At 41.4% G+C, this 27,865-nt stretch overlaps 1 protein-coding gene across 4 annotated transcripts; it reads right to left on the minus strand.

The window, feature by feature from the left end:
* Nucleotides 1-1,444: 1,444 nt before the first annotated feature.
* Nucleotides 1,445-27,831, minus strand: MORF4L1 (mortality factor 4 like 1). Of its 4 annotated transcripts, XM_056346165.1 has the most exons (14): nt 27,687-27,831; nt 23,038-23,084; nt 19,932-19,999; nt 18,034-18,099; nt 17,519-17,605; nt 16,704-16,784; nt 13,995-14,057; nt 8,624-8,649; nt 7,942-8,030; nt 7,532-7,633; nt 5,861-5,949; nt 4,428-4,600; nt 3,979-4,063; nt 1,445-2,161 (listed from the first exon to the last, which is right to left on the minus strand). In XM_056346165.1, the coding sequence occupies exons 1-14, from the start codon at nt 27,724-27,726 to the stop codon at nt 2,077-2,079; spliced, it is 1,101 nt and encodes a 366-aa protein (XP_056202140.1). In that variant the 5' UTR covers nt 27,727-27,831; the 3' UTR covers nt 1,445-2,076. The 4 variants fall into 4 exon arrangements, with proteins under 4 accessions (XP_056202140.1, XP_056202143.1, XP_056202141.1 ...); XM_056346168.1 differs by lacking the exon at nt 18,034-18,099; XM_056346166.1 differs by lacking the exon at nt 13,995-14,057.
* Between the last annotated feature and the right edge of the window lie 34 nt (nt 27,832-27,865).

Genomic DNA, 27,865 nt, shown 5'->3' on the forward strand with positions numbered 1-27,865 from the left:
CAGCCGGTGCAGACTCACACCCGCCAGCACCAGAGCAGCCCTGTGGCAGAATGGTGCTCAGATCCCCAGACGCTGTGGTTTCCTGCCATAACAGCTGTGATTAAAACCTGGTATTTTGCCTAGAAATAGCTACTTAGACCCCAGCCAAGTCATGCAGTGCTTTTAATAGACGTGACCAAAGACCTCATTCATCTTCCCCATAGACACCCCAAAGAGCGCTGCACTCCTGGCACAGGGGTGCAGCACGCGTGTGAGATGGGGTTTAATGCTTTGCTGTCTGCGGGAGATGAAGCCACTTCTCGGGGAGCTCCAGAGCCTGTCCTGCAGATGCCGACTCACAGTAAGAAAGCAAACCCGACGTACTGAATTCGGTCCAGCAGACTTCCCTTCTTACTGCGTTGGGAATTACCTTCTCAGTAATGAAGCGTGCAGGCACATGGTTTACAGAGAGGAGTTACTGTAAAATTGACCTAAATGAGCCATTACAGAAGATTTTCTTAATAGGCCTAAGGGCAGGAGAAGACTTAGAAGATCTAAACAGGACATGGCTCCCAGACAGAGTTTAGCTGAGAGGGCTGGAATAGCAAGTTCCTACCTTCATGGTGCCTGAGCACAGACAAGCTGCCTTGGGAAATACACAGGGAAGCAAGGAAAAGAAACAAAATCTAGACAGGACAGACTTACACAATAGTGTAATCTGTGTAACTGTGCAGCTCGGAGCCAATTCCATTAGTGACCTTCCCAGAAAAAGTGCATAAGCTTGCAGGGAACTTGCAACATCCTGAAGAGAGATAAGCTTTACATGCCTGATCCAGAGAGGTCAAAGCCAAGTACAACACAAATCTGCCCATGAAAATAAGAAACAAGGCACCTTTGCAGCGTCAGACCCTCTTTCCTGTCCGCATTTGTTCACATTTCTCTTAAAAGCATTTCTTAACCACCTACTTGGGCTTTGGCCACAGTGATTTTTACAATGGCACCGAGAGAAGAACCAGGAGCACAAGAAGTTGTAACAACTTCCAGACACACATTAAAAACAGCAACCTGACGGAGCGGTGCAACTCACAGCACACCTCGCAGCCCTCCAGTTTACCATTTAAGATGCTGCTGTGCATATAAAATTGAATTAGAGTAGGAAGGTGATTAACAGAAGCCAGGCAAAGTGTGCTCCCAGGGCTCAGGCTTCTAAGAAGCAGCCTTTCAAGAATTCTGTATTATCACTACTTACAGACTATATAATGAACCCAGAGAAAGAGAATCCACTTCACCCACTGGAACTGGATGCATGGGGGTTAACTAGGAGTCCTTCAAATTAAAAAGAAACACAGCATTTCCAAGTTAATATTGCAGAACTTTATGCTACACTTAATACACGTAGATCATACTTGATAAGACACCGTCATAAAGTAGCGACTGATGCAAATACAAATATTAGAAACAATACTTGAAATTAAAAAAGTTTATTTGAAGATTTGTAAAACAGCTCTGTGAAAGACCAACGTTTCCAAGACACTACAATATGATAACGCATTTTCCTATTGTTAGAATATAAAAAAGTCACAGTCCTTCAACTATCTAAATAAAAGCTTACATTTATAGAACAAACATTTTACTCGCCATACAAAGAAAGTAAATGGGTTTGAAAGTCAGACTAATCAATAGCACCAACACTAGGTGATCACAGCCCTCAGGGGTCCGAGAGGCCGCGTTTGTCATTCCTATGCAATAAAGCAGGTTAGTGAGGCAAATCTTAACAGCAAAACAGACCTACGAGCACTGAAGAGTTCACGCAATGAAATACCATAACGCATTCTTTTTACATTCCATTGAGGCAAACAATAGTAGCAAGCCAGAAACACCAAAGAGTTCCCGTTAAACTCCAAGCTTCCATTTCGGGACAACAAATCTTCAGAACTTACAAATGCCAGCTCTATTTTAAACACACAACTTTATTCACTTTATGTTTACATAATATGTGCAATAGAGACATGTGCAATAGAAAGGTGAAGAACAAGATGTAGAAGTGGACAGTATTACAAGGATCCAATTATCGCTTCACTGTAAAGCAGCACAGTATTATACTGCTTTCCGGTGATATTCAGGAGGGGCTACTTCATAGTCGCTGGCACTAAACAATGCAGAGGAATTCTTTGCTAAATACCTACGAAAATAATAAAAAGATTAAATTAGTTTCTTGTTTAAAGTCTCTGTTATTTAGCAACAGGCAAGCAAATCATGAGGTGTTTGCTGAGACCATAAAACCTGATTTCAAGAGTACAAATCAAACCTGTATCTACTAAAAAGTCATCTGTAAAGCAATTAGAAGATTTGACAGCTCATGCAAAAAAAAAAAAAAAAAATCAATTCCAAACAAGCTGTCAAGCAGCTCTGGCTCCAGGTGAGCCCAGAGAGGTTAAGATTACCAGGATGAAAGTTTACATTTGAGGTTCACTCAGCTGCTGTATCAAGAATTGATTTACTAGTGGTTGTACTGAAAGGGGTAGGGGCACAGAATAGGACACCATAAAGTTCTGTCTGTACAAATATGGAACTTGAACGGCTAAATGAATGATGGCTAGAGCAAAACGGGCAGGGGTCAGCTAAGCACAGTAGCAGAAGACAAGCATTATATGCCACTAATTCGCATCAGATGGATTCAGGGATTTCTGGTCAATGCACTGCCCTCACATTTCCATCTTCACAGCTGAAAGCTCTTTAGCACTTGCATTTCAGGCTGACCCAAAAGACTATGATCTACCAAGACTCTGGGACTAGTCCAAAGCAAGTTTGCCCTGGAAATCAGGCTGATCCATTTCCAGCTCTCCTGCAGAGCCATCCGGGATTTACTGAGGGTTTTCTTTCAACTTCCAATAGCTTACCCATTCACAGAGGCAAGAGCCGGTATTTACTGCCAAAACAGCTTAATGCTTTGTTACTCTAATTATTTACAAATCTCTACTTCCAAACACTATCACTAGACCACTAAAGCCTTGTATGAAAACACACAGAACATTTCTCCGTGACATAAGCACAAACGGAAGTTTACGGCTTTAGTAAATCTGACCAAGAAAATATGCCAGTACAGCAAAAAGCTGCCCCGATGCTGTGAGCTGGCATGCAGCTGAACAGGTCCACGCCACACACCTGCCCCTGTGTGTATGTATACATAAACTGCAGAAGCATAATACTAAGTTACTCCAGTGTGGTACAGATGCATGGAAGCTGCTGAAGTCATGCTCATACATACATATGGGGGAACACAGGTATGACACCTGACACTAAACTGAATTTTAATTCCATTTTAGATCCTTACATTCAGGAAACATTTACACGTGAAATAAGCAGCACGTGACTTCGTAGTTCCTTATAGCAGTGAGGGAAGTATTTCATCACCTGTCTGAAATCAAATGTCTGATTTTCTTTTTTTTTCCCCTTAAGAAACATTTAGCATTACAGTCTTTGTTATTATTTAGGATGGTGTTTTCCATCCTAAGTGTAACATGTATACAGCACCACAGGGTAGGAGTGCACTGAAACTACAATAGCAGTCTGTCTCAGAAAGAACATTAGTTAAGGTTTGTAATTTTTTAACATTTACTCAATTGTTGTTGAGTAACCGTTGTGTAATTTAACAATTTGCTGTAATTATCATCTGCTTTTTATAGCAGCTACAAATAAATGCTGAAGTATTTATTTTGAAACAAGTAGCAGACTTGGACAGTTTAAAAGTGCAGACTAATAGTTATGTAAACAAACATCTAACTAGCAATAAGCTCAGCATAACTGGAGAGAAGTTAAAACCAGTCTTACTCATGTTACTATAGAGCAGAGTTTGAGAAAGCTTCACTGCAACCTTTGAAGATACCACACAGCCCCAAGATTGTTTATAGCCACTGTTCACCGAAAATAGGCTGTATTACAACAGCCTGTGCTTATTGAACTTTTTCTTTCTTGCTGAAAGACTTTAAAAGTACTTACTTTAAGAAGTCATGCAAATAGTTTAACAGCAAAGCCAGACTCTTCTCATCAAGAGGAGTGTAAGCAAGCATAGCTCCAATTCGTACTGTTTTAAAAGAAGCAGCACATGTTATAGTTGTTGTTTATAACTAACAAGTATTAAGTACAGTCCAGAACCTTACAGTCAGCACATAAAAGCAGCCCAGGGATCCATTCCAGTATATACAAGCTCACCTAAAGCAACTAGAATATATATATATATATAAAAAAAAATAGTTGAAAATCTATTTCCATTCCAAATCCCTGAATGGCTCTGAACATTTTAGGTACATGGAGTAAAGAAAGAATGAAACCATGTGTTTCATAGTTGCTTGTCAAATTGCTGTAGTTTTTTCTGCACTCAAGACAGGAAAAGGAAGCATTTGAACACTTCTAACTGGCCTTCTTCAGTCTCTGGAGGTCATACTCACCAAATAACCTCAGTAGGTGCGGGGCACCATAGACTTGAGACATTGGAGCATCTGGGTGATCTGCTAAAATTTCAGCATACTGGGGCCTCTCAAACTTGTACAGCAGTTGAGTTCCCAGCATGACATTGAAGTATTCTTTAATTCCAGCCACAACTTCATTGACTGCATACTCCCTGGTAAACAGAGAAAACACTGCAAAGCCTTGTTCTGACGACTAGACGGATGCAAGATGAGACTCGGCTTGGTAAGTCCATCAAACTTGTAAAGATCTTTTACAAACCTTCAGATTTTTCAAGGAAATTTGTCTGGAGACCTTAAAACATACAGCCACAGGGAGCAATGCATTTCAAGACCTCCTTTAAAAATGGACTGTTCTGAACTCAGTGAGAATTTAGGCAAATCAAGAAAAGCCTCGCTTTTAGTCATCCACCCAGAAAAGTGAACCCTTAGAGCAGTCCTTTCAAAGCAACAGTATGTATGTATAAGGACACTTACCGGCTCTTAACGTTTTCAACCAAAGTTAATCCCAACTCACACCAGTTTAAGTACAATACTACTATAAGTAATCAGACTGAACTCCTCCTTAATGGAAAGGGACCACCTAATATTCCAGGCAACTGACCCCTTCTAACTAGGCCTCTCAGTGCCATATTCCTGCAGGCCTCCAACCTCACAACTAATCGAAGAAAACTGCATAGAAATTAGCAGTGACACTGCACATTTGAGAAGTACAACCCTCACTTCACCCTGCAAACAGATTTACAACAGACATTAGGACAATTACATAAAAGAATATTAAAACACCCCGACAAGTCAATAAATGCACCCTCTTGAATGGAAGAAAATAGCTGCACATTTCTAGTTTCTCTCCCTTTAAAACAGGAAAGCTTCGTTTAAGAATAAACACACCTTGTTTGTTGTCAGGGCTGGACTGATGGGGTAATTACAAATAAGAATCTTCAAAGCTATCACCTCAAAGTAATTAGCTTTGCTCATCTGATGCTTACTACCTCCCTGTCCCCCACCGCTCCACCTCCATGAGGAAGTCCATCCGTACAGTAAGGCTTCGCTCATCTGCTAGGCAGCTTTCTCGAGAAGTTTGTTCAGCTCATACATAGCAAGTGCCACCAAATTTATTCACTCAACATAGGAAGCCTGAGCTAGAATGAAGGGGTGGAGAACTATTCACTCTGCTTGTACCAGCTTCCTTCAGGAGGCGGCTTAGGGGAAGCGGGGGAAGCAGAAATAACATCCAGAAAGTAGAACCACATTCTTGAATTACATCCACAAAGATTTCTAAACTCCTCAGCCACCCTGGTCTTGGAACATGAAGCTGGGCATGAGGCTGGGACATGTTTAACCGTCCACGAAATACAAGGCCAACAACAACAGCAAAAGAAGTATATTTAAGGTCTGAAATGACCACTACTTACTTGTTATCAGTATTTCCTCGTGATTTTTTGTAGTTTGCATAATCCTCTAAAATGGAGTCAACATTCTTCTTGGCAGGAAGATAAAAGAGCTACAAAAGAAGTAAAACTGAACAAATACAAGTTGTCTGGTTTAGGCAGACATTTGCATCTGCAAGCTAAATTTAAACCAATGCACATAAGGACATTTCTAGAATAAAATTAACAGGTTAAGATGTTAAGTGTTATTAAAAGGAACACCCAACTATTTTAGTTGTGCATCCCAAATAATAAAACCAAGCCATAACAGCGACCTGATCCACGTTTCAGTTTAACACTTGTGCTGCTCAACAGCAACCTGATGAGCTCTGCAAGTCACGCAAAGCACACACATGCCCCTACAGACCTGCCTACCCCAGGCCACACAGCAGTTACCAAAGGAGCAGTGACCATTTCGCCTGTTCTTCAGCCTGCTGCTCTTCTCGCATCCACAGGTCAGCACCTGGCACTACTATTGCTGTGAAGCAAAAATAGCCTGCCAAGCACCTGCCGGGAAGTTTCACTGCCTGCACAGTGAAGAATATTAGAGCTACATCAGAGCTCACAGAACTGAAGACAAAATATTCCCAGCCATGATTCATCTTTAATACCATACACAGATCGTCTGTACCCACAGACGCTAGTTAGCTGTATACAGCAAGGCTCAGTTGTGCAGCAAATTCATATATTTGGGGGATTTTATTTTTCTGAGGCACGGGACTCAGTTCACTTACCTGTTTCCTTTCACAAGAGCACTAGAGCCTGAAGACATTCTGGGGTGGGGGAAACCCTAATTCTCCAGAACTGGAGATACTGTAACACAAAGCAGTGTTACAAAGCACCTTTACTGCTGAGGCAAGTTTAAGATTTGTATTCACCAAGAAAAGTCAGCCTTATTCACATAGGATTTGAACAAGATTTTTACATGTCTGGGATTGCAAGAACAGAGACAGTACCTGGCAGCAGCAGTAAGTCAGAGCAGGCAACTGCATCCTATCAAACAATAACAAGCAGTTTTCAACAGTAGCGTTTTCTATGCTTCTTGCCAATTTCAGTGGTGTTTCATACAAGAAAAAAGTCATGATTCAGTAATATGTTTTAAGTTCCTGAAAGTGTTTTATACTTTCAAAATGGCAAGCAAAGTTAAATTCACTGTGTTTCGGGAAGCTTTATGTGGATCCAGGCTGGCAGAAGTTAAGAATCGCCACCCTAAGCGACAGCTTTCTGTCAGAGCTGTAGAACAACTTAAGAGACTTGCAGAACTTGGCAGTGAGTGAAACAAACAAGGCAGGAAGAAGGAGCTGAGGCAGAACAGCCCAATAGTAAACTGTTCAGAACATACCAGCAGGCCAAGCACGAATAAAGTTAACACCACACTTAAAGCTTAAATAAGTTGTTAAAATTATTGCCTTTCTAGCTTATGCTTGATTAGACCAGGTCTGTTCTACACATTTACATGCAACTCTGCTGAGCCACAGTCCTACTAACAGGTGACCTTTGGTTAAACCCTAACTGGAATGAGAACTGTCAAGTAAGCCATCAGGCTGCTGTCAAACTCTACAAGAGATTTCACTACCCTGCACTTGAAAAGGATCTACAACCCTAGTTTTAGTGTCCTCATCTATATGTGGCCAGATTGTTTATTTGACAAATTACCTGCTTTTGCCTGGTGATCAAGTCCCAGTCATCTACCAGCCATGGTTTCAGCTCTTCTGGGATTTTCACCTTTACTTCAACTCTGTTCATAAATGTTTCTTCCTGAAAAAAAGTGAAGCCAAACTAATTACTTTCAGAAAACTGTCCAAGCTAAGAGCCACCCATATTCCTTGTTTTTACAACTGAAATACACCACTGGACTAAGGAATTGCTATAGTAATTGCTGTAGGCTCCACAGGGAACAAGGAAATAGCTTGGATTTTTCAAGGCCACTTGGGAACCTTAGTTTTGCAAGTTGTAACATTTCACACTGCCATACTGCAGGACAAAGTATTGCTGTCTATATTTCTGAGCAAAGCAACCCTCCTGTTTTCTATCAAAAATCCTGTGAGAGATTCAGAAATACATACACTTTCAACCGTTGGATCCACTCGAGCCCTTTTCTTCCTAGGAGGCTGAGGAGTCTCACTGGTACTGCTCCCTTCTCCAATTCCTGGAGCTGCACAGAAGACAGATATTGTGCTGCTTAAGAAATCTGGTAAGTCAGTAAGAAATACCAGTAAATAAAGATTTAGAGGAAGTATTTAAGACTCAGGTTTCTTCAGGTCACCTTTTCACTTTTGTTTTAAATATTACTTCTGTTCTGGAAGTCCTACATATTTCTGACAGCTTAAACTGCTATATTTACACTTATCTGAAGATGGAGGTTTCCACACTAATGACAAACCATTATGTCAGTATCTGTAACACTCTTCAGAAGAATTTTTGGAACCAGCAGCTCAGTTTTGCAGGTATGTCACATCTCCATCTCAATAAGAAAACCTGAAGTTTGACTTAAGAAATTATTTCAACAGATCCATGGGGATATCACTTTGCTTTTAGTTTGCAAGAGGTCAAAATCTTGACAGACTGGAACAAGTAGTTTGTGTACAAACCAGAAAAGTATGCATTCCTCCTGACTAAGAGGAAGAGACATCCAAAGTCCAAGAGAAACAACATAAGGTGATATTAAATAAACTTAGTTGAGGCAGATTTAAGGTCTTATCCTTCACAAAGGATATCCACTTATACACAAAATAAAGACATACTTACTTTTCTGTTTGTTCTTTTTAGTTTTCCTGCAAGAAGAACACAAATTGTTGCAAATAAAGATAGCCATACTTAAAGAATTGAAAGTAGAAAGCCAGAAAAAATGTCCACTAAGTTCAGAACAATGAGCGAATACTCAGTGGTCTATGGAGTATGCGGATAAAAGCACATGAAAGAAGTGTCAGATATGACTTAGCATCACAGTAATGACACTACAAGATTTTCATTTATCAGGTTAGAATTCACCATTTTTGGGGGGTCACTAAACTTAAACCTACAAAACCACAGAAGGCACGCCAAGAATACATGAGTATTTAAAAAACCCTACTGACCGACACTTATGCAAGTAACATCTACAGATGTGTCATACGCAAGTTCTCTTGGAAAACTACACTAGATTTGTAGGTCTTTTACTTCTGTATTTCAGGGATCTCTTGGGAGACAGAATATGGGACAAGGAAAAAGAAGTGCTGGGGATTATCAGATAAATCTCAGTCAACTGAATTAACTTCCAGTAAAGTAGTGAAAACCCCCCAGTTTTACCACTACAGCAGTAGAGTGAAGTTTAAATAGCACTATCCAAATTACATGCATGAAGCTGCATGGACGGCCTACAATTCCATCATCAGCTTTTAGGGGAGGCCACGATTACACTTGCCACTTACTAGAAACGTTTGGAACGGTACTAAATAGCATTGTCCATAATATTTACCTTCTTCCAAATGCTTCTCACAAGACTTACTGTTTCTAATTTACACGCTTCCCTAAAGTCCCTATCCTTAGCCCTTATTTTTATTCCACCTGAAGAACTGTACTTACAAAAAATTTAAAGACACCTGAAATGCAATGTACGTGACATGTAAATATTCAATAGGACAGTTTAATTTGTCATTGATACTCTTGGCCTAACAGGTTATTTTTGTTATTATCTGAACTTTGTGTATTTACTAACCATTTTCAGAAAGTTTAAGAATACTACTAGTCATGTTTCAATTTTCTCACTACCATTAATAGAAATCCAGTTAAACCTCTCAAAAAATTGCACGTTGTGTGGATAAAACTCTTTACCAGTACAAGATTATTTCCTTGGAAATTCACCACTATCTCAAGTGACTCTTGTATTCAGGCTTTGAACTGGGTTTATCTGAATCAGGAAGTAGGTAAAGTTCTTAGGAAGGTCTGAAGATAGGAGTGAGGCTTTTTTCAAGCTTCAAGTCAAACAAGCATTAGGCTTAAACTGTGGGCAGAATAAAAATCATCTCTCTCCAGGAAGAAGGAACAATTGCCAAGTTAAGTCACTGATAACAGACTTGGGTATTGAAGAGAAAATCTTTTCTTCCAAACCTAGAGTAAACAAGGAGGAACAGGGAGTTCTTTCCAGAATTAGTATCACAGATAAAAATAATGTTAAGCATTAGTTTAACAGCAGAGTCTTAAACTGGGACAGGCAATGTAAGGTACTTAACTACCGCAATTAAGACAGTAAACCACATCTATGTTACTGAAGCACAAAGTCTATCAAAAACCATTCTAAGCAGTCGCTTGTGGTCTCCCACCTCATTCCTTATATTTCAAGTCATATGCCTCTGCTTCAAGTCAAAGCAGCCATCTGTTTGCAAAGTCTAAAAGACAAATCTGAGTTAGGGAACAAACAGAAAGAGCTAAGGTTAGAGACAAAACATTAGCATTGGGCAGACTTTCAATAGCCTGTACAGCAGACCGGCTGGAATCATACTCTTCACTAGGTGAAGGCAGCTGTGCCAGGTGAAGCGCTGCTGTTGTGTACAGTAACTGAAGCAGGCAGTGCACTCAGTATCCAGGAGAAAGACAGAGCATCTGTATCACAGAGGTTACAGCCAACCCTACTGATAGAAGTTGTAGCCCAAGATGAGCAGCACATCTTAGATAACTAGATTACATTAATCAGACCAAACACAGTCAATTTGAGATGTACAGCTGAAGAACACCAGGTGTGTTCCTCATGATGGCAGACAACGCCTTCCTGCAGGGACAAATGGAATGCAAGTCCTGAAGTGACACAAAAATGAAACTTATCTAGGATAGGTTACAACACATTCTTTTGTGCCACTTCACAACTATAATATGAACAGCAAGCCCTATATTGCTGCATAGAAGCAATATAAAAGCTTTCATTGACTTCTCTTTATACAGCAAGTACAGCCCAGCTGCTATACTTCATTCATCTATTTCTCTATTGACTGGCATCTTTCACTGAAAACTGACCACAAAACTGAAAAACAGCATGGAAGTTTCAAGGAAGCTTCTGTGGAAAGAGTTTTAATTAAAAGACTGAACAGAGGCACCAGGTGCTGAAGATTTCACAGTTCAAACTTAAAGGATGCATCCCGCCGTAATCAGACATCACCTCCTCAAAGAAGCAGGGCTAGCAGCCTGTTGTGGTTAGAAGCTAACCCAGCCCTCGTTGCAGGGTTTTATTTTAGCAGAACAAAACCACGCAGCTGTAACAAGAATATTGAAGTATTAGGGATCAAAATGTGAGACTGAATTAGAAAGCCAAAAATAAGCGAACTACTGACATAACCATCTGAAATTGTGTAGAAACAAGGCAATCAATAGAAAAACAGTATTACAGCTTACAGAACAGCTCACAACAATGAAATCCTATGGATCAAAGGTGACAGACGCAGAAGGAAAATAAGCAGTCCATGCCACAAGAGCGTAATACTGAAATTTCACTTTCAGTACCTGAAACAGGACTGTGCTCGTGCTGAAATGGTAAGACTAAGAATGATGCCATAGAAGACGGCATACTGAAAGACTGCACTTCACCTTTCCACAGACATTCATCAGAAGAAAGATTATCAAGTATCTGTCACAGAACCTCAAGAAGCCAGGAATCTTTGCACAGAAGAGTTAAGTGTTAATGCTCAGATCTCTAATCTAGAGTGTCTTCTGGGACATGCCTAGAGAACTGTCAGTGGAAAATAAAAATAGCTTAGAAAATAAAATTCAGTACAGGCAAGTGGCATCAGGAAAAATCCAACACTTTGGAAGGTTTACTTACTTCACAAGAGTTAGGAATCCATGACGTAGATTAAAATGCAGTGGACAACAAGTATTTTACTCGCCCAAAATCCACGTTGCTTTTAAAGGGACTTAAAGGTCACTTAGAATGTCTCTACAATAGCCGGTTAAGATATGAACAGCAGAGAACGAAGGTAGCTACCCGCTTGGTCTCAGACATTTGAGTTGAATAAATTTGTAAGTGCCAGAAAAAAAAAGAGATCAGGTGCTAGTTTACTAACAAAACAACAGTTGTAACTACACTATATGAAATCATGAAGCCTCTCCAGGTGTATACAACATCTATAGCAATTTTAAAAAGTAAATTAAAAGATTCACACGTGAAAAGCAAGTGCGCTGGGAAAAAAGCGTGAAATCACCTACTATTGCTCAAGTAGCTTGGTCACTAAAGCTGTGAGAAGAAGCATTCTGATGAAGATGCAACTGAACATTAGCAAAAGGATAAAAAACAAAGTCAGGATTATATACACCTATGTCTCCTGTGCCTGGCCAGGCAACCTAACCTTAGAAGACACACAATAAAACTGGAACAGGTAAAGAACAGTTGCTAACGTACTACAGCTTTATACCTGGGGTAACCATGCAGACAAGGGCTTTCTGAAGCTGACAACTCGGCAGGAAGAAGAGGGGAAATGTCATAGAGGTATTGCTAGTGATAAAAGGTGAAGCTCAAAAACCCCAATCAATCTTTCCTCAAAACAGATGAAAAAAAAAAAAAGACCAAAAATCCCAAAGCAGTAGACATTAAAAAGACAGGAGTCACCCTCTTTCCTCCCCTCTTCAACACATTCCTGAATTAAATTGAGAACACACCGCCACAAGATGATGGGGATGCCGTAAGTCCTAAGGGTTCAGAAGTTATTAGATAAATATAAGACAGTCCTACAACGGGTTATTAAACCCATCACATGGATGCAGCCTCCAGCTCTGAAGTCCTTTATTACAGACTGCTGGAAGCAAAAAGGGTATTTGGGGGACAGAATCATTCTAGACTTGACTCCCTTGATTATCCTTAAGCACATGTTACTGGCGACCATTAGAGAGCAGAAGAGGTTAGGAAAATCTCTGTCTGGAGCCGGTGTAGCCATTCCAATATTGTTACAGCCCGAGACAACTGGCATGTAGGCAGCATTCATATGCTGCTTGACATTTAGAGGACTTCAAGTAGCTTGTGAGAGCTACTAGCTGTGCCAAAGATAGCAGAGGATGCCGCAGGAGACAGGCAGCAGGAGCATATGCTTTTGAGTAATATGTTCAGATTAAGAACAAGACTCCTATTAGAAGAAAAAATAATAACTCCCAAGTTGAGATACTGTTTTGAGAGCATCTCTGATCAGACTGCTCACATATGTCATTTACAAACAGATGCTATTCTCAGATTTGTTATCCAGTGCCACAGCCTCTCTCCAGAATTTGCCCTTATTTTCAAAGCACCTGTTAACTCCAATTGTTTGTTGATTTTTTTATTATTATATTTTTTTTGCAAGTTAATCATGTTAGGCCCATGCAAGGTAGCATAAACTCTTCAAAGTTGGAATTCAGCAGAGCTACATATAAAACAGTCTGGAGAAGCTAATACCTGTAGTGTTGTATTTCATTTTTGGCAATCTGCTATAAGCGTACAATTTTTTTTTCTATGATAGCTTCTAGTTATCATAAGATGAATAGTTATTTTAAAAACAAATGTATACAACCTGCATTTCATGCATATTTCTATTTGATCAAATCTTGCTTCAAATAGTCTCAACAGCCTTTTGAGCCAGTTGCTGCAGTTTACAGAAAGTTATTTTGAACTGACTCCAGCCAACATTAAAAATACAGCACCTTAAGGAGCAAGTTCAAACCTGACATTTCTAACACCATCTATCATAACAGTCTCGCTCCCAAGACTCACAGGAGATGGTGCCGTTTGTTACCAATTTCCATGGACGCCGGACTCCTGGCCTCAGTAAGCATGCAGACCAACTGTAACCTTCTAGAACTATCCAGTTTCAAAAATCTGAAGTCAGTTGTCCTCCACTTCTTGTTAAAACAGTGGACACTGAATGAATTTGACTACTCATATTGTATACTATCCCAACTGAAAAGGTATAGAATTTCAGAGAAACTAAAACCTGGCAGACCATACCAGCTTTAAAAAAAAACCAAAATGACATACTGCAGTACTTGTAATTGTTAACTGAACTGCTACCAAAGCTTACATCATTACAACTGAGGACTTTAAGAGGCTCTAAAAGAAATCTATGAAAGCAAGGAGATTTGGATTTCAGGATGAAAATCCTGGTTTGACAATCCATCCTTAACTCACCGCGTCGATATTGTAGGGGTCTCCAAACAGCAAACAGTATGCGCTCCATCTCGTCTGAAAAATCTAGGCACAATGGGGGTTGAGTTAAGGAAAGAATGTCAGACCTAGTGTTTAGCCTTAAAGAGAATCTATTTAAGATTCAAAAATTCACCTTTTTAGCAGCATATTATAGTCTTACTGAACATTCCTGGAGGATAAGTTGTGCTTAGATTGTTATTTCCTTTCCATTACTGTTTGGCTATCTGAAGAATAAGTTTCAAAACATAAGTTACCTTTCCCTTTGTTTGATCCTCCAAGAATGCTACAAAAGGTAAATTTTGAGGCCCAAATAGGTTGACAGCATCACCCTTTTAGAATAGTTGCGTGATTGTTTCTCCCCCTCCCCACCACCAGTACTTTACGTATCTACAGTGACCTTAGATTTACAACAAGAGAACAATCCAGAAGTTTTATTTTGGAACTGTATTTTGAGGGTTTTTTTCAGAAGCCATCTCGCCTTTAGCTGCAAGCAGGATGCAAGAAGCAGTAGTTTAATCAATAATACATCAGCAATATCACAACCCTGCATCACTGCTAGGGTAAGTCAAAGCATTTCCTCTCCCTCAGCCTCCAAATAGGGAAGAAAAACAGGGAGACTTTGTTGAAAGAAGCACAGGTCTAATTTAGAAGGATGCATTGGATGCTGGTAATGGCTAGAGACTAGGAGCAAGATCAGTGCAACAAGCATATGAGACCCTGTTATAACTTACTCACAACGCAAAACTGCTTTTCTAATGACAATAGTTTTCCTTCTTCCCCTTTGCAACTCTGAAAATCCACCATCAAGGAGTTAATTTTTTCAATCAACATGAAACAAAAGTTTCAGAGAATTAGCTTATTGTCTGTTTTGCTACACTGGAAACAATCACCCATGCTTAGGATAGTGATGCCAGCAAAAAGCAAAGCCACTCCCTTTTTCCAACTGGTTTCAACCAAAGAGTAAAGACAGACCTGGTAACATGCTTTCAAGCTTTAAAATTATGCTGAGGCTCCTGAGGAAGTAATTTTTGCTGTGTGTCTCTCCCTTGGATACAACATTATCAGGTGTGGTTGAAAGGATTAAGCAAACTTGGATTTCAAGCACAGATTAAGATTTAGCATTTACTCAGCCAGAGAGAACAACTCATCCCGCTGCAATCAGTGTGAACTACCAAGATGACTAAAGCTGACAGTATGGGGAAGCCTCATCCTGAAGTTACTATTGGGATGTTCTCTATAATACAAATTGTAGACATTTACAATTGAGTCATCACTACCTGTGTCAAAGTTACACATGAAATTAACTCTACTCCCACTAAAATGCAAGACAACTCAAGTGCAACCACCTCATAAGCAGCTGAATTAGTAACAGTCATCATTTAGATCAGTTTTAATTAGATTTTAATGCCATTCCTTAGGAACTGTCCAAACAGATATTTGGTTGGAGTTTTTTTTTTCACTCCCAAATGAAGACAAAAAGGTGACTAGGTCCCTGTCAGAGGTCCATCCCGTGCTGTCAGAGCACCCCAAACCGGTGGTGTTAAAAGCACCCCAGAAGCTACAGCAACAGACCACAGGGGAGCATGCATGCAGCATTATGGCCAGATACACTGGACTCCCATTCCAGAGACCAAAAGCCAATTTACAGACTTGGCTAGGCTTTGACTAATCCTGAAGTAAAATCTGCACTCAGCGTCTAGAGCAAAAAAGCCCTGCGCCCACTACCACTGCACTTCTCAAATCAATGATACGTATTTCATAACGAAGATGCCCATGAGACATGAAATCTGAGGCTGCTGTCAAATGCTCTTCTTAGGAATTGAATGCATTTCAGCAGCTTCCTCATGAAGACTAGAATCATAAATGAAGTTAGGAGTTCAAAGCGTCACATTAGTAATGACCACCTTCATAATTAAGTGAAGTACTACCCCAAACAGAAGAGTTTCATGGCACGTAAGCAAAGCAGTAGCGCTGTACCGATTGTATGAGAATCTAAACGTAACACCACACAAGACTATTCTGAAAAACAGAAAGGATGGGATGAAAGAAAACTGACAGTTATATCCTGACAATATTTTTTCTAAGAAATGTCTGAGCTTGCTTCTGGTCTCTTAAGATGCAAACCCATTTTTAATCGTATATGGGTTTAGTTTTGTCACAAACAGCAAAACAAAGACCCTTTAAATCCAGTTTTAACAATTGTAAGGTAAGAAGGTAAGGCATTTTACAGATTTTATTCAAAAGTGCTTGCACAGCTTGGAAGAATGTAAAATTCTATGCAGAAACTGATTTACTAAGATACACAAGTCTTATGAGGATTCACCACTTTTTGAGTGTCAGTTCACTAACAGGAAAAATAAAGAGTGCAAAAAAGTACAGAGTGTTAGTGTCTACTCAGTACCTTGACTCAGTATTAAACACCACACAATCCAAGAAGGTAGTTTTAATAAAATACTTCCAACAAAGCCCTCTTTGGTATCACAGAAGTGAAACACAGCTTTTGGATGAGTTGTGTCAGAAGTAACAGTTTAGCCTGCAGAACCGTTCTAAGAAAAATACTATTTAAACATCAATAGTAAAACTGACAAGCAAAAGTTTGGAAGGATTTTTGGGTGGGGTTTTGGGGGTGGGTTGTTTGGTTTGGTGGTTGTTTTGTTGTGGGGGTTTTTTTTGTAATAAAAAGCTTCTTACACTTCAACATTTTTCTGCTGCAGACCAGAAGTCTTCTTGCCCGGAGCAGCACCTCTCATCTTCCCCTCTGCATATTGTTCCCTTTAAAAAGAGTAAATTCATAAATAAGACTTTAATGGAAGCAGCAGCTTGCTTTCCCTCAAAGGTGACCAGGTTATGGAAAACACTTAGTGACTCTGTGAATCAGTGCGTGTCACGAGCAGGAACAAATTCAACTCATTGTCAAGAAGATTTAGGCTTCATACAACGCTCGGTAGTATGAACACCTGTTTCCTCCCCCTCCCACCATCTTTGTTATTCTGAATCAGATGGAAGCAGCACACTGAAAAATACAAAACAACTTCTCAATAAAAGCATTTCTATTAAAAAAAAATGCAAGATTAGCACTCATAAACAAAATAGTAATCAAGGTACTTGGAGGCATCCTGAAGCTGTCTGAGAAGATCCTTACTACTTTAACAATGTATTTTATAGATACTGCACAAGGGTCATTTTTTTTTTAGCCCCCTAATTTCCACATTACAGGAGGTACTTCCAGCTAGTCAGGCTGCCTGCCTTCATCAACCCACCCCTCCTTAAAACCTCAAGTCACCATTTTACAGCTAAGTAGCAGCTTGCTCTTCTGAAATGCTAGAGGACAAAGATCAGAAGACCTCTGTAAGCCAAAGCACCTCAAGATTAAACGAACTTTATGAACACCTCTTGAAGGCTTTTTTTTTTTTATAACTCACTAACTTCCCTTAATACATAGTTGTTGGGTTGAAGCTCTACAGAAAAATTGTTTACTGACAAGGACTTCTAACAAAAATACTTACTGATTGGCCTTTTGAAGTTCTTTTTGTTTCTGCAAATTGGTATCCACGTATTTGAGCACTCTGCTTTCTGGAACCCATTCATCCCAGCTGAAAAAAAAATTTTAAAAAATCAAATGATCATTCGAAACCATCACATAATTGCATTCTACACACAACAGTCAATTAAAAGCTTCACGGAATTTGAGACTGAACTCTGCTTTTGTGTCAAGTCATGGACTGGCACAAATGGAAGTGTAAATTACCAAACGCATTCCCCACTGACTGAAGCTGTTAACAATTTTTCTAGGGAAGTGTAACCCTCAGTAATTTCCAAAGAGTTTCCCAGACTTGAAGGATGGGCAATTTAGGAGGGAGGGGACTGCCTTTAATTTAAAAGAAGCATCTCAGAAAAAAAAAAAATAACTGTACGCTTACTAAATTATGGGACACCTGCAGCCGTAACTATATCATGAAGCAAGTTTCCTTTATCTATTCCAACATTTTATAGGTTAACAAATTCAGCAATAAGATCTTACTGTAAGAAGAAGAGCTCTGATTTCTGTCTGTGAAGGAAACCAAGATGGCATGAATATTTGAAGAATCTGAAGTGAACGATTTAAGAGAACAGGTGTTGGGGAAATTGCCATTACGAGCAAGAATTCCACTTTGACAAAGAGTGGATCATCTGAGCAATCTGACAATTTATTTCAAATAAAACACATTAAAAGTGGCCAAGTTATTCTGAAGTACGCAAGTTAAAGCTTTTTTATATATAAAGAGTTCTGTGTCATTTTCATTTCATGGCAATAGCTGCCAGTCTTGGAACATCAAGTTGGCAAAACCAATACTACTACAGGAGTAACAAGGTCTTCAAGAGTGTTAAGAAAAGGCAAGCTTAGCATCCAAAAGTTAGAGAAACACATGTCCAGCTGTACACATACTAAGATTATGTTTTTAGGACAGTGCTTTGGTCAGATATTTAAGCCACTTATCTTACTCCTGCCTGTACAGCTGCAAGAGACCTTCAAAAGAAATGCTACAGAGCTGTGCGGCACATCATACTGTACAATGAAGAAACTTTTTTGGTATCCTAACTGTTGATATTTGGAAAAAAAAAAAAAAAAAAAAAAGTCAAGCAATTAACACGTAACAAAGGCCCATAATTACAGAAACCAAAATTAAGGAGTCATATTGCCCCAGTCGTCTAGATCTTGCAGCAACGCCACTTTTAATGTAATTAATTGGAAGCTTGAAGGCAAAAAAACTCAAACAGCGCAAGCAAGAAAAGCAGGAGTCACGACATCACTTATGGCACCCTTCACGGGAGATAAACAAGGAGAGGAAGTATCCAATTTATGCTGCCTCATTAATATACAGCAGCCACCATAAGAACCAATTACACTCCCTGTAACTGTCAGTGCTTACAATAAAACATTTATCTGTCCAAATGGCAGGGAGGGTGTGTGGATGCATTTAAAAAAGTTACATATTACAACATGAAGTTCAGCTTGTAGTCACGTCAGTGAGATCAAGATACTAGTGACTAAGAGTCTTCACTCGAGAGTCTGCAGCATTGAAATGAAACAAAACTGGAAAGTGCTCTCTGAAATACTTCTGGAGTCTGAAGAGCTGAAGATTTTAATTGCTAAGAAAAAACCCCAAATTCTACTTTTCCTAAATTCAAAACCTAGCGGCAGAACAGAGTTCAAATGAAAAAAAAAAAAAAAGACAAGTACATAAATGCAATAATCTCATTAAACTATTCACCTTCAATGGGTTCAACATTTATTTCAGAGACACCTTTATTCCTCAGCAATCTCTCACCTAGAATCCTACCATTTTTACAGAAGGGAAAAAGTATCTCTAACTTCACCTTAGCATGAGAGGCAAGAAGTGAAATATCGCCTAAACCTGCCCCTGTAAGGGACTAAAATAGACAGCCTTTCCCATTCTGAATGCAGCCTTCAGTAAGGCATGCTTCTCCACGTCTCGGCTGCCAAAAGTAGTATAAAAGTAAAGTACACTGTGCATTTGAGTAGGGATTTTTACTTCACCTCAGTATGGGTTGCTTCTCCTACGAACGCTTAACAAGGAAGTTTGCATACTAGGTATTTTTGCCAGGGAGGAATTACAGTAACTATTTCCAAACTTGAACAAACAGAATGCTATAAAGCATTCCCGTTAGTCTACTGACACCCTAAGCTAGTCTGTCCATACAACCAAAGCCCTCAAGGAAATGGTTAGGCAATGTTTTCTTTGTGTCACTGTAACATCGGCTTATGTATAAAAATCATTTAAGTCAATTTTAGAAACACTCTCCAAACACCACTGACATGGTAGTGCTAGTCCATCAAGCTCACATTCAAACTGACAAAGCTTGCATTTTCCCCATAAAGGAAAAGGAAATACTGCTTTCATTTTATATGATACTTACTTTTTATTCCAACCACTGTAATGGATAAAGTATTTCACTTGCTTGTCCTTTATGGCAACCTTTACACACTGAAACAAAGAGGAAAGTACAGTCAGTACCAATGAGAACAAAGAGATCTGCGTGAGTTTTGCCTTTTTAGCTTTCAGAGTTTAAGCATGCAGAGATTTCCATGCAAGCGATCCAAATATCAGCAGCTATTTCACAGCAGAAAGGAAGTTCTCTCACACAAATTACGGCCTATTTACGAATTCAGAAGGGCTAGGCAAACAAGCACCTCTGCTCAGGTATCCAAAGGGACACCTTCGTTCATGAGAAGGATCAGAAACCCCTGAGGATGACCAGAAGAGTAAACAAGCAGTCACTTCACTACCCCCAGGTTAGCCAGAAGCCATTCCACTAGAGAGCTTGTTCACATGCAGGCCCCTACCTCACAGACAGGTAAGCTGGCTGAAGTAGAGGAGTCTTCAAAAGTAAAATAAGTAATATAGATCTCTACAGCCAGAGAGAGCATTATATTCAGTAGGAAGAGTTGCAGTAAGGGCTTCTTCTAGGTTAGGAATGTATACACGACGTAAATAAAAACAGTTCTTTCCATCAAAAGACTGGCCTGAATACAGTTAACCTCCTCATACACTGATAGTTAGGCGAGACCATTAAAAGAGGGAATGTACATTACAAGGCTGCTCCGAACTGCTCCACAATATCATTCAGAAACGCTGCTCTCAAATTTTTCTGCCTTACGGTTCAGCACGTTCCTACTCGCAGCCTGCAAGACCCTGCCTTGGCTCGGAGGAGTATGTTCAGGTGAGCTGGAACAACTGTGCACGCTGCCCAGTAACAACACAATCATACTCATACCCCTGCAGTCTAGCATGCAAGAGCTCAAGTCGCCACATCTATATAAAAGGAAAAAAACCTCACAGCCAGAGATACACCTCTTCCTGAAGAAGAAAAAAACCCCCAACAAAACAAAAAACCCAAAAAACAGCCCCGAAAGGAAACTACATAACCCTAGCTAGATTAATTGTGCCCACCACACATCCCTGAACTTCTTGGCTATACCAAATTAAATCCACCACTTTAACCAGAAAGTTATCAAGTCTCGTTCTGGAGATGCTGAGATATAGATGCCACTGTAACATGTTAACAGTGAAATAATGAGAATCTTGTAAAACATGAAGAATCACCCTCGTTGGTCCTAGCTTTTAGTGCCTTTTTAAGGATTTTTTCCATTGAAGTAGAAAATTACTCACAGAAGTCATAATTGCTATTTTCCTGCCTTGCTAATTGAGTCGCCTCTAAGTATTTGAGAGGGCAGAACCTTCTGCTATACAATGTTTTCTCAGGACCACTGTGGTGACCTCAACGTTGTATACCCTCTTCAATTTAAAAAAATCGTCAAGAGAGGAACATCATATTGCAGTACTAATGTCCAAAATGCCACATAGGGAACTTAAACACTGTCTCACCTAGACTTGCAGCTAGGAGTAAGGATATCCTAATCCTGTTTTACATCCTGCTGCACCAGGGGCTCATTTTGACAGGCCTGAAGTTAAAACCAGGACCATGTGCTTAGAAGTGTCTATTTCTTTTGAAGAATATAAGAACTGAGCACGAAGTAGAAGATTTAAATACTTTTCTATACCAAAATCTTTTCCTTCCTGCTGGAGGTTGGATGGGTCTTAAGTGAATCTCCTTGAACTCTGCATTGCATGGAGATGTACACACAGTTGCTGTTTGCCATAATTTCTCACACTACTCTAAAACAAACAAGTGCTTCTCTGATCATCTTGCCATGGGAAGCCAAGGATATGATCATCAGGAACATAACTTCCGTATTTAGACCCACAGAAAAAAAAAAAATAGATCAAAGGAACAGGAGGAAAGCTGAGGTTATTACTCATCACTACCTACAAAGTACCTTTGTAAAATTAAACCCAGTTCCTTTTGCCATTTCAGGAACCCAGAAGGATCCCGACTTAATATAAATAGCCAGCCACAAGCTATCCTGCCAACCAGGAAATCCCTTCTAGCACCACGCTGGCGGAGCCAGCTCCTGCAACACTCATCCCGCCTGTGTGTAAAGGAGAAGAGGGGCACAGCGCAGCACGGAGAAGCACACACCACTGTAGCAGCTCTGGGCTGTTTTAATTGACCAAAGAGTTAAGATTGCTGCTAACAGAAGTTTGTTTCCACAAAAACAGAAGCCTTGATTACTCTCCTCTCTGTACTGGCACCTGGGCAGGCACTGGCAGAAGCCAACACTGAGCATACATTCACAACACACTTGTCCTCCAGTTCTACAGCAAGGGAGAGAACAGAGCAGAATTGCTAATGTGAAAATGTGTTAGACAAACACATCCCCTGTCAATGCTCTGGGCATGATTTTAACATTAGAATGATTCTCTCCTGATAGCATGAAAAGAGATGTCAACTATTTCCAGCTGCCTCTCTACTACTACCTCTCTGAACTTGTCCCATCAATTAACATTTACTGATGTTAAAACCTAATGGATTTAAGTATCTGTTTAAGGTGCCCCAGGAATTCCTGCAAGTCTTCTAATCCACACAGCTACAAAAGCCTTCCTTTTTTTTCCTCCGAATCACAAATTCGCAATGCATGGTTTCTGTGGTTAAAAAGCCAGAACTGAGAATGCCACTTCTGTTGTCACTTTAATCCAACATTATCTTCTGCGGCGTTATCTTATTTGAAGACCACTGATTGTACTCAGCCACCTACACCTCTGAGGAAGCTCTAACTGCAGCTAACTTACTAGCTCATGCATTAGCACCAGCACCAACTCCTATGGGCACAAATGATTTCCAGTGTTCTGGGAACACAGGTGTATCAGATGTTCAACACATAAGACCATTCAGACATTAGTAGTTTACCAGAACAGCTGCATAATACCAATGGCTTTCTGAAATTTTTCTATAATATAGAGTTCCAGGATTCAAAACTGATTTCATACATTATCAGGGTTTCATTCCTTTTAGTTTCAATCCTTAATCCCATCTAGCGAGGCACAGCAGCTAAACTAACACAATTGCTTGTTTCCCTGGGGAACAGCCAGAACCCTCTGCAGCAATAAGCAACCACACATACCTTTGCTTCATAAAGGAGAGGTCCATGAAAACAAAGCACTCGTTCACCTGGAAGAAAGTTGCAGATAAACATCTTAGTACACCACCAATGTGCCACTTCTGTAAAATATGTCATCAAGTACAACACAGAATGAATCCACTGTCAACCTAGAAAGAAATTCAAAGGCAGATACTGATTTGAGAACGCAGGCTGGCATTTGGGAAGCAAATTCACTTGCGTACAAAAAAGGATCAGAGCTCTGATTATTTAGGTCATGAAGTAAAGATTCCCAAGGACCCCTCTGAAGAGCACTCATGCAAGGACAGCTGCAGGCAAACCACATCCAAGCCTGCCCAGACTTCTGCAGAACATCTGATGACTTCAACAAACAATTGGCACCAAAACGTACATTCCTGCCCATACGTCCAGCCACTGCCAACTCAAGTTATAGACACCCTCGCACTCCGTTGCAAGGCTGGCATGGAGAACTCCTTCAAAGCCTTGAATTTCAGATGCAGACATTGAAACACGCTGGCTCGACACAAACTGGCTACTTCAGCCCAAGTACTCAAGCAGTAAGCAGGTAAAACTGTCTTACTGTAAAGGATTCTTTAGTCTCCGTGACACTGCATTTTGATTCAGAGCAGGAAATCAGCTCTTGTAAGTGATGTCACCTCTGCCTCTTAAGCTTCTGACATAAATAAAAGCAAGTGCCGTTAGTGCTCCTTTTCCTGCAGGAAGTACACCACCTGGCATTTTAGTTCAATGAAGCCAGGAAGAAAGAGACCCCGACATTGTTCCCCCATCCAGCTTGTGGGACAGAAGAATGCCAGGTTTGTGCAACAGCAAGAAAAATTGTTCACTGTGGTTTTTAAGTAGGAAGGGATTGTTCTTGAGCCTGGGTTTTTTCCCTCCTCAATGGCAAGGTCTTATTGTGCAGTGACGTTGTGGGAATGTGAAAGTACTTAACACAGGATATCTGAGTACAGATGTTTCCTTCACGAAAACTGCAGTGCCTCACATTTTCAGAGACAAGCTGTGCAACACACAGCCAGTTCTTGCCAGTATTTCCAGGTCATACAGGACAGAAGAGAGCTGCCACTGTCACCATGTGCAGGCTGGGCAGTACACACACGCAGGTATTGCTGAGGGACTGGGCTGGGAAGGCAGCACGCAGAAGCAGGCAATCGTGCCCTGAGCAGAACTCTGGATACCTTCTTCCTCATGAGCAGCTCGGGGACGACTAGGGTAGAGGAAGGACCAGTTCACAAGCTCCAGGTTTAAAAGTACCCTCCACTGTAACTTTTACTCTGCTCTTCAGAACAGCTTCCTGCATATTCAAGGGCTAAATACAGTCGGTGGCACGCTGTACCCCTTTGACCCTTGTGAATCCTGTACAATTCTGGCTTTATTTGCCTCTAACCCAGACACAGCACCACATTGATGAAACTTTTACCCAGATAGGCTCTAAACAGACACTCGCTCAGCAAACAGCAATGGAATGTCCCCACATCTCAATATTTTTTTTTTTTTTTGTGAGGTGGCAGAGCAGTTCTTGTGCTCGTTCCCAAAACACACTGCTGGCAGGGTCAGTGCAGTTATGCAGGTTATCAGGTGGCTGATGACAAACCACCTGATTTTGCCTGAAACAGATGAGGGGAGGATTCAGACACACCATTTCACCACCAAGACTGCGAGACAAGCAGACACAGCGACAGCCTCTTCAGCCAGCACAGCTGCTATCGCATTTCACCTAACATATCCAAAATCTGATTGAATGAGATGCAACTATGAAGTTCCTACTTCGTTCCTGCACTGACTAGAAAGAATTGCTTATGTTTTAAGATTTCATTATTATCCAGTCTGTAGGAACCCATGCTCTCCATAAAGCTGAAACAAGTATCCACAGTAAAGTCTAAGAACACAAAACTAGGTCAGAAATTTATTTCAACTTGCAAAATGCTTTTATGTATCAAGAAACAAGAAGGTTTAGAAAAGTTCTCACAGAAATGCCCATTTTGATACATTCAGTACTTTTTTTTTTAAAAAAGGAAAATTTTTTATAATGAGGGCTGACAAGGATCAGGAGTTACATTATCCTCATGTGTCGTAGCACTCGCTAGTGCTACTGGAAAACACATCTCCATTTCAATTATTGTGCAAGGTCTTCCTAGGCAAGATGTCGACAGTTAACAGTAATTATTTGTTTTTAAAACACACAACATGTATTTCAGTTTTGCAGAAAGGGTTCCTCTGTTTTCACGATAACCTAGCAGGCTCTTGCTCCCTCACAGCTTACTCCAGGAGTGCACAAGGCCTCTCCTCCCAACCTACAGACCATGCTTTCCTACACACCGCTACCGCTGTGGTGAAACACCCACACCTATTCCTTAGCCCAAAGACAACATCTACAGATCAGCTCTTTAGCTGCAATAGCTAGTAGAAAATACCAGAACATGCTGTTACCACCCCTGAATGCCAAGCTACACAGTGAGTTTCTGTTGCATACGAATGGCTGGCACCTGGCCAGCACATACTGCTCCAGCATCAGCTCAGCTCCGAACGAACGTCTCCTGGCCTCACCCCACCATCACACAGCTTCATGCAAGGAAAAGCTCGGGGAGGTCAGAATTCAACTGTCCACTCCTTCCAGCGTTTTACAGTGCAGAATATTTATAGAAGCAAGAGTTTCTCAATCTGTGGAGCAAGGATACAGCTACCAAGGAAGTCTTCCCATTGGGGTCAAGAACTGCCTTAAGCAACTCAGAAGCTGAATCTGACATCTGAGACTCTTTTGTATTTGCCTTAAAAAAACCCAGTAAATCAGTGTCAAGATACAGAACACCTGAGTACCTACAGCTTTTAATTCATAGTTGCCCCAATGCTGATCTCATTTCTCATGCCTACCTAAAAACCCAATTTTGAAGGGTACTCTTATCTCTAGCTTAACATTTAGGTTTTCACAGTAAATTTAATCTCCTCCTCACCTTTTGCTCTGTGAAAAGCTCCTATATGGATAACTTCTAAGTCTACCTACCACTCTTTGATGTGTGTTTAGCTTGAAAATCTACAACTAAAGTAGTTCTCATTTGTCATGCTGAGAAGAGCCACAATAAAGCATTTTGAGTTTTAGGCCTGCAGGAAGCTTTCTTCACATCACTTTTCTCCCTTTTAATGTTACAGCTGAGATCAAACACACATTATGGAAAAAAGCCTAAAAATTTTAACTTCTGTACTAAATTTAGGTTGCTCGTATTCTTACAGCTATAAACATAATTTCAGTCTGGAATTCGACTTCAGTTTTAATTTCTGCAGTTCACTCGATATCACGTTTATTATTATAACACAAATCATACATTAAAATCTTGATTATTTCTGCAGGTTAATACCACCATTGGTATTAATGCACGGCATGGAATGCTGACGCACAATGGAACACGTTCTGACACAAGCAACCACGAAGCACATACAATTACAGAGCTGTTTAAGCTACCCAGAACTGCCGGCTTCCAGTCATTCTTCTGCGACCTGTGCTTTTAAAGATCAGTCACAATCATGTGGAAAGTCCTGCTTAGAAACCCAAGCAAGGGACAGGTAGAGAGGGAAGTGGGAACTATGTCTTAACTTTACCATTGCCTAGCATTGGTATTTTTATATATTATTATAATATATAATATATTATTATCAATCACAACCATTACCTAAAAATAAAAATGTATGTAAGTCCCATAAATAGCATAACCCTAATTCACCTAAAAAAAATACAGTATCTGTGGGTTTTGTTGTAAATATGGATCCCACCGGGACTGCCAGCTGTTGTCCAATACTCTGAACCTTCCAGCATGAGGACCCCTAACTGAGCTCCCTTCCAAGGGCCAGTAAACAACCACCATGTTTCAAATTAAAGAAAAATAAAGATCCCGACAGACTTGGGAGATTTCAACAGTTTTAATGCCAATGAACGTCCACGCCTGCAAGAAAACGAAGCATATTTAGAATACCGGGGGAGAAGGAGGGCCCACGTCTTACTGGTAGGGAAGACGAGGAACAGGAAGAGAGACAAAGCCTGCGGGAATTCATTTTTCCACGTCTCCTCCCGCTGTCAGGGCTGAGCGGGGAAAGCGGAACCCCGAGCCGTGCCCTGCGCGGAGGAACCGCGGAGCCCGGGGCGAAGGCGGGCCTGCCGGGGGGCCTGGCCCCGCTCCCTCAGCACCAGGCGCTGAGCCGCGCCCCGCTGCCCTGCGGGGAGCCCGGCCGCAGGCAGGGCCGCCCCCCGGAGCCCCGCTGCAGACGGACACTTGTCGCCACGTCAGGGCCCCCCAGGCCGCCCCCCGGCCCCGCTCCCGCAGCCCCAGCGCCTCGGCCCGCGGCTCTCCACGGACAGCAGCCGCGTCCGTGCCCTAAGCGCCCCCCGCCCCTTGGAACCGCTCCCTTTGTTCCTCTTTAGGCCACCCACCGCCGCCAAACCGCCGGCAGCAGCGGGCCGAAAGCGCCGGGGGATGAACAGCGGGACCCCCCCGCCGCCTCACCGGGGCCCGGCCCTGAGACAGCGCGGACCGGCCCCTCCCGCCCCCCAGCCCCGCCGCCCGCTCCCGCCCCGGCCTCTGCCCCCCCCGCGAGCCTCCCCACCTCAGCGTACACCCCGCCCCGGCCCCCCCACCCGCACTCACCCTCCTGGAATTTGGGCTTGGGGTCCTGCTTGGGCGCCATTTATAAGTGACTCTCCCTCCTCCCGCCCCCTCCCCGCGGGGGCCTCACCACCTCCGCCGCATTCTGCGCGGCCGGCCCCAGCCCTCGCCGCCCCGCGCAGGCGCGCTGCCGCCCGCCGCCCCACCCCCGCGGCATGCCG

The sequence above is a fragment of the Falco biarmicus genome, chromosome 7 (genome assembly GCF_023638135.1).
Source record: "Falco biarmicus isolate bFalBia1 chromosome 7, bFalBia1.pri, whole genome shotgun sequence".
Taxonomy (NCBI): Eukaryota; Metazoa; Chordata; class Aves; order Falconiformes; family Falconidae; genus Falco; species Falco biarmicus.

Coding starts and splice junctions, on each gene's coding strand:
- MORF4L1 (XM_056346165.1), bottom strand. CDS start 27,726: ATGGCGCCCAAGCAGGACCCCAAGCCCAAATTCCAGGAGG. Junction 23,085..27,686: donor CAAGCCCAAATTCCAGGAGG/GTGAGTGCGGGT, acceptor ACTTTCTTCCAG/GTGAACGAGTGCTTTGTTTT. Junction 4,601..5,860: donor CGAGGAAATACTGATAACAA/GTAAGTAGTGGT, acceptor TCTGTTTACCAG/GGAGTATGCAGTCAATGAAG.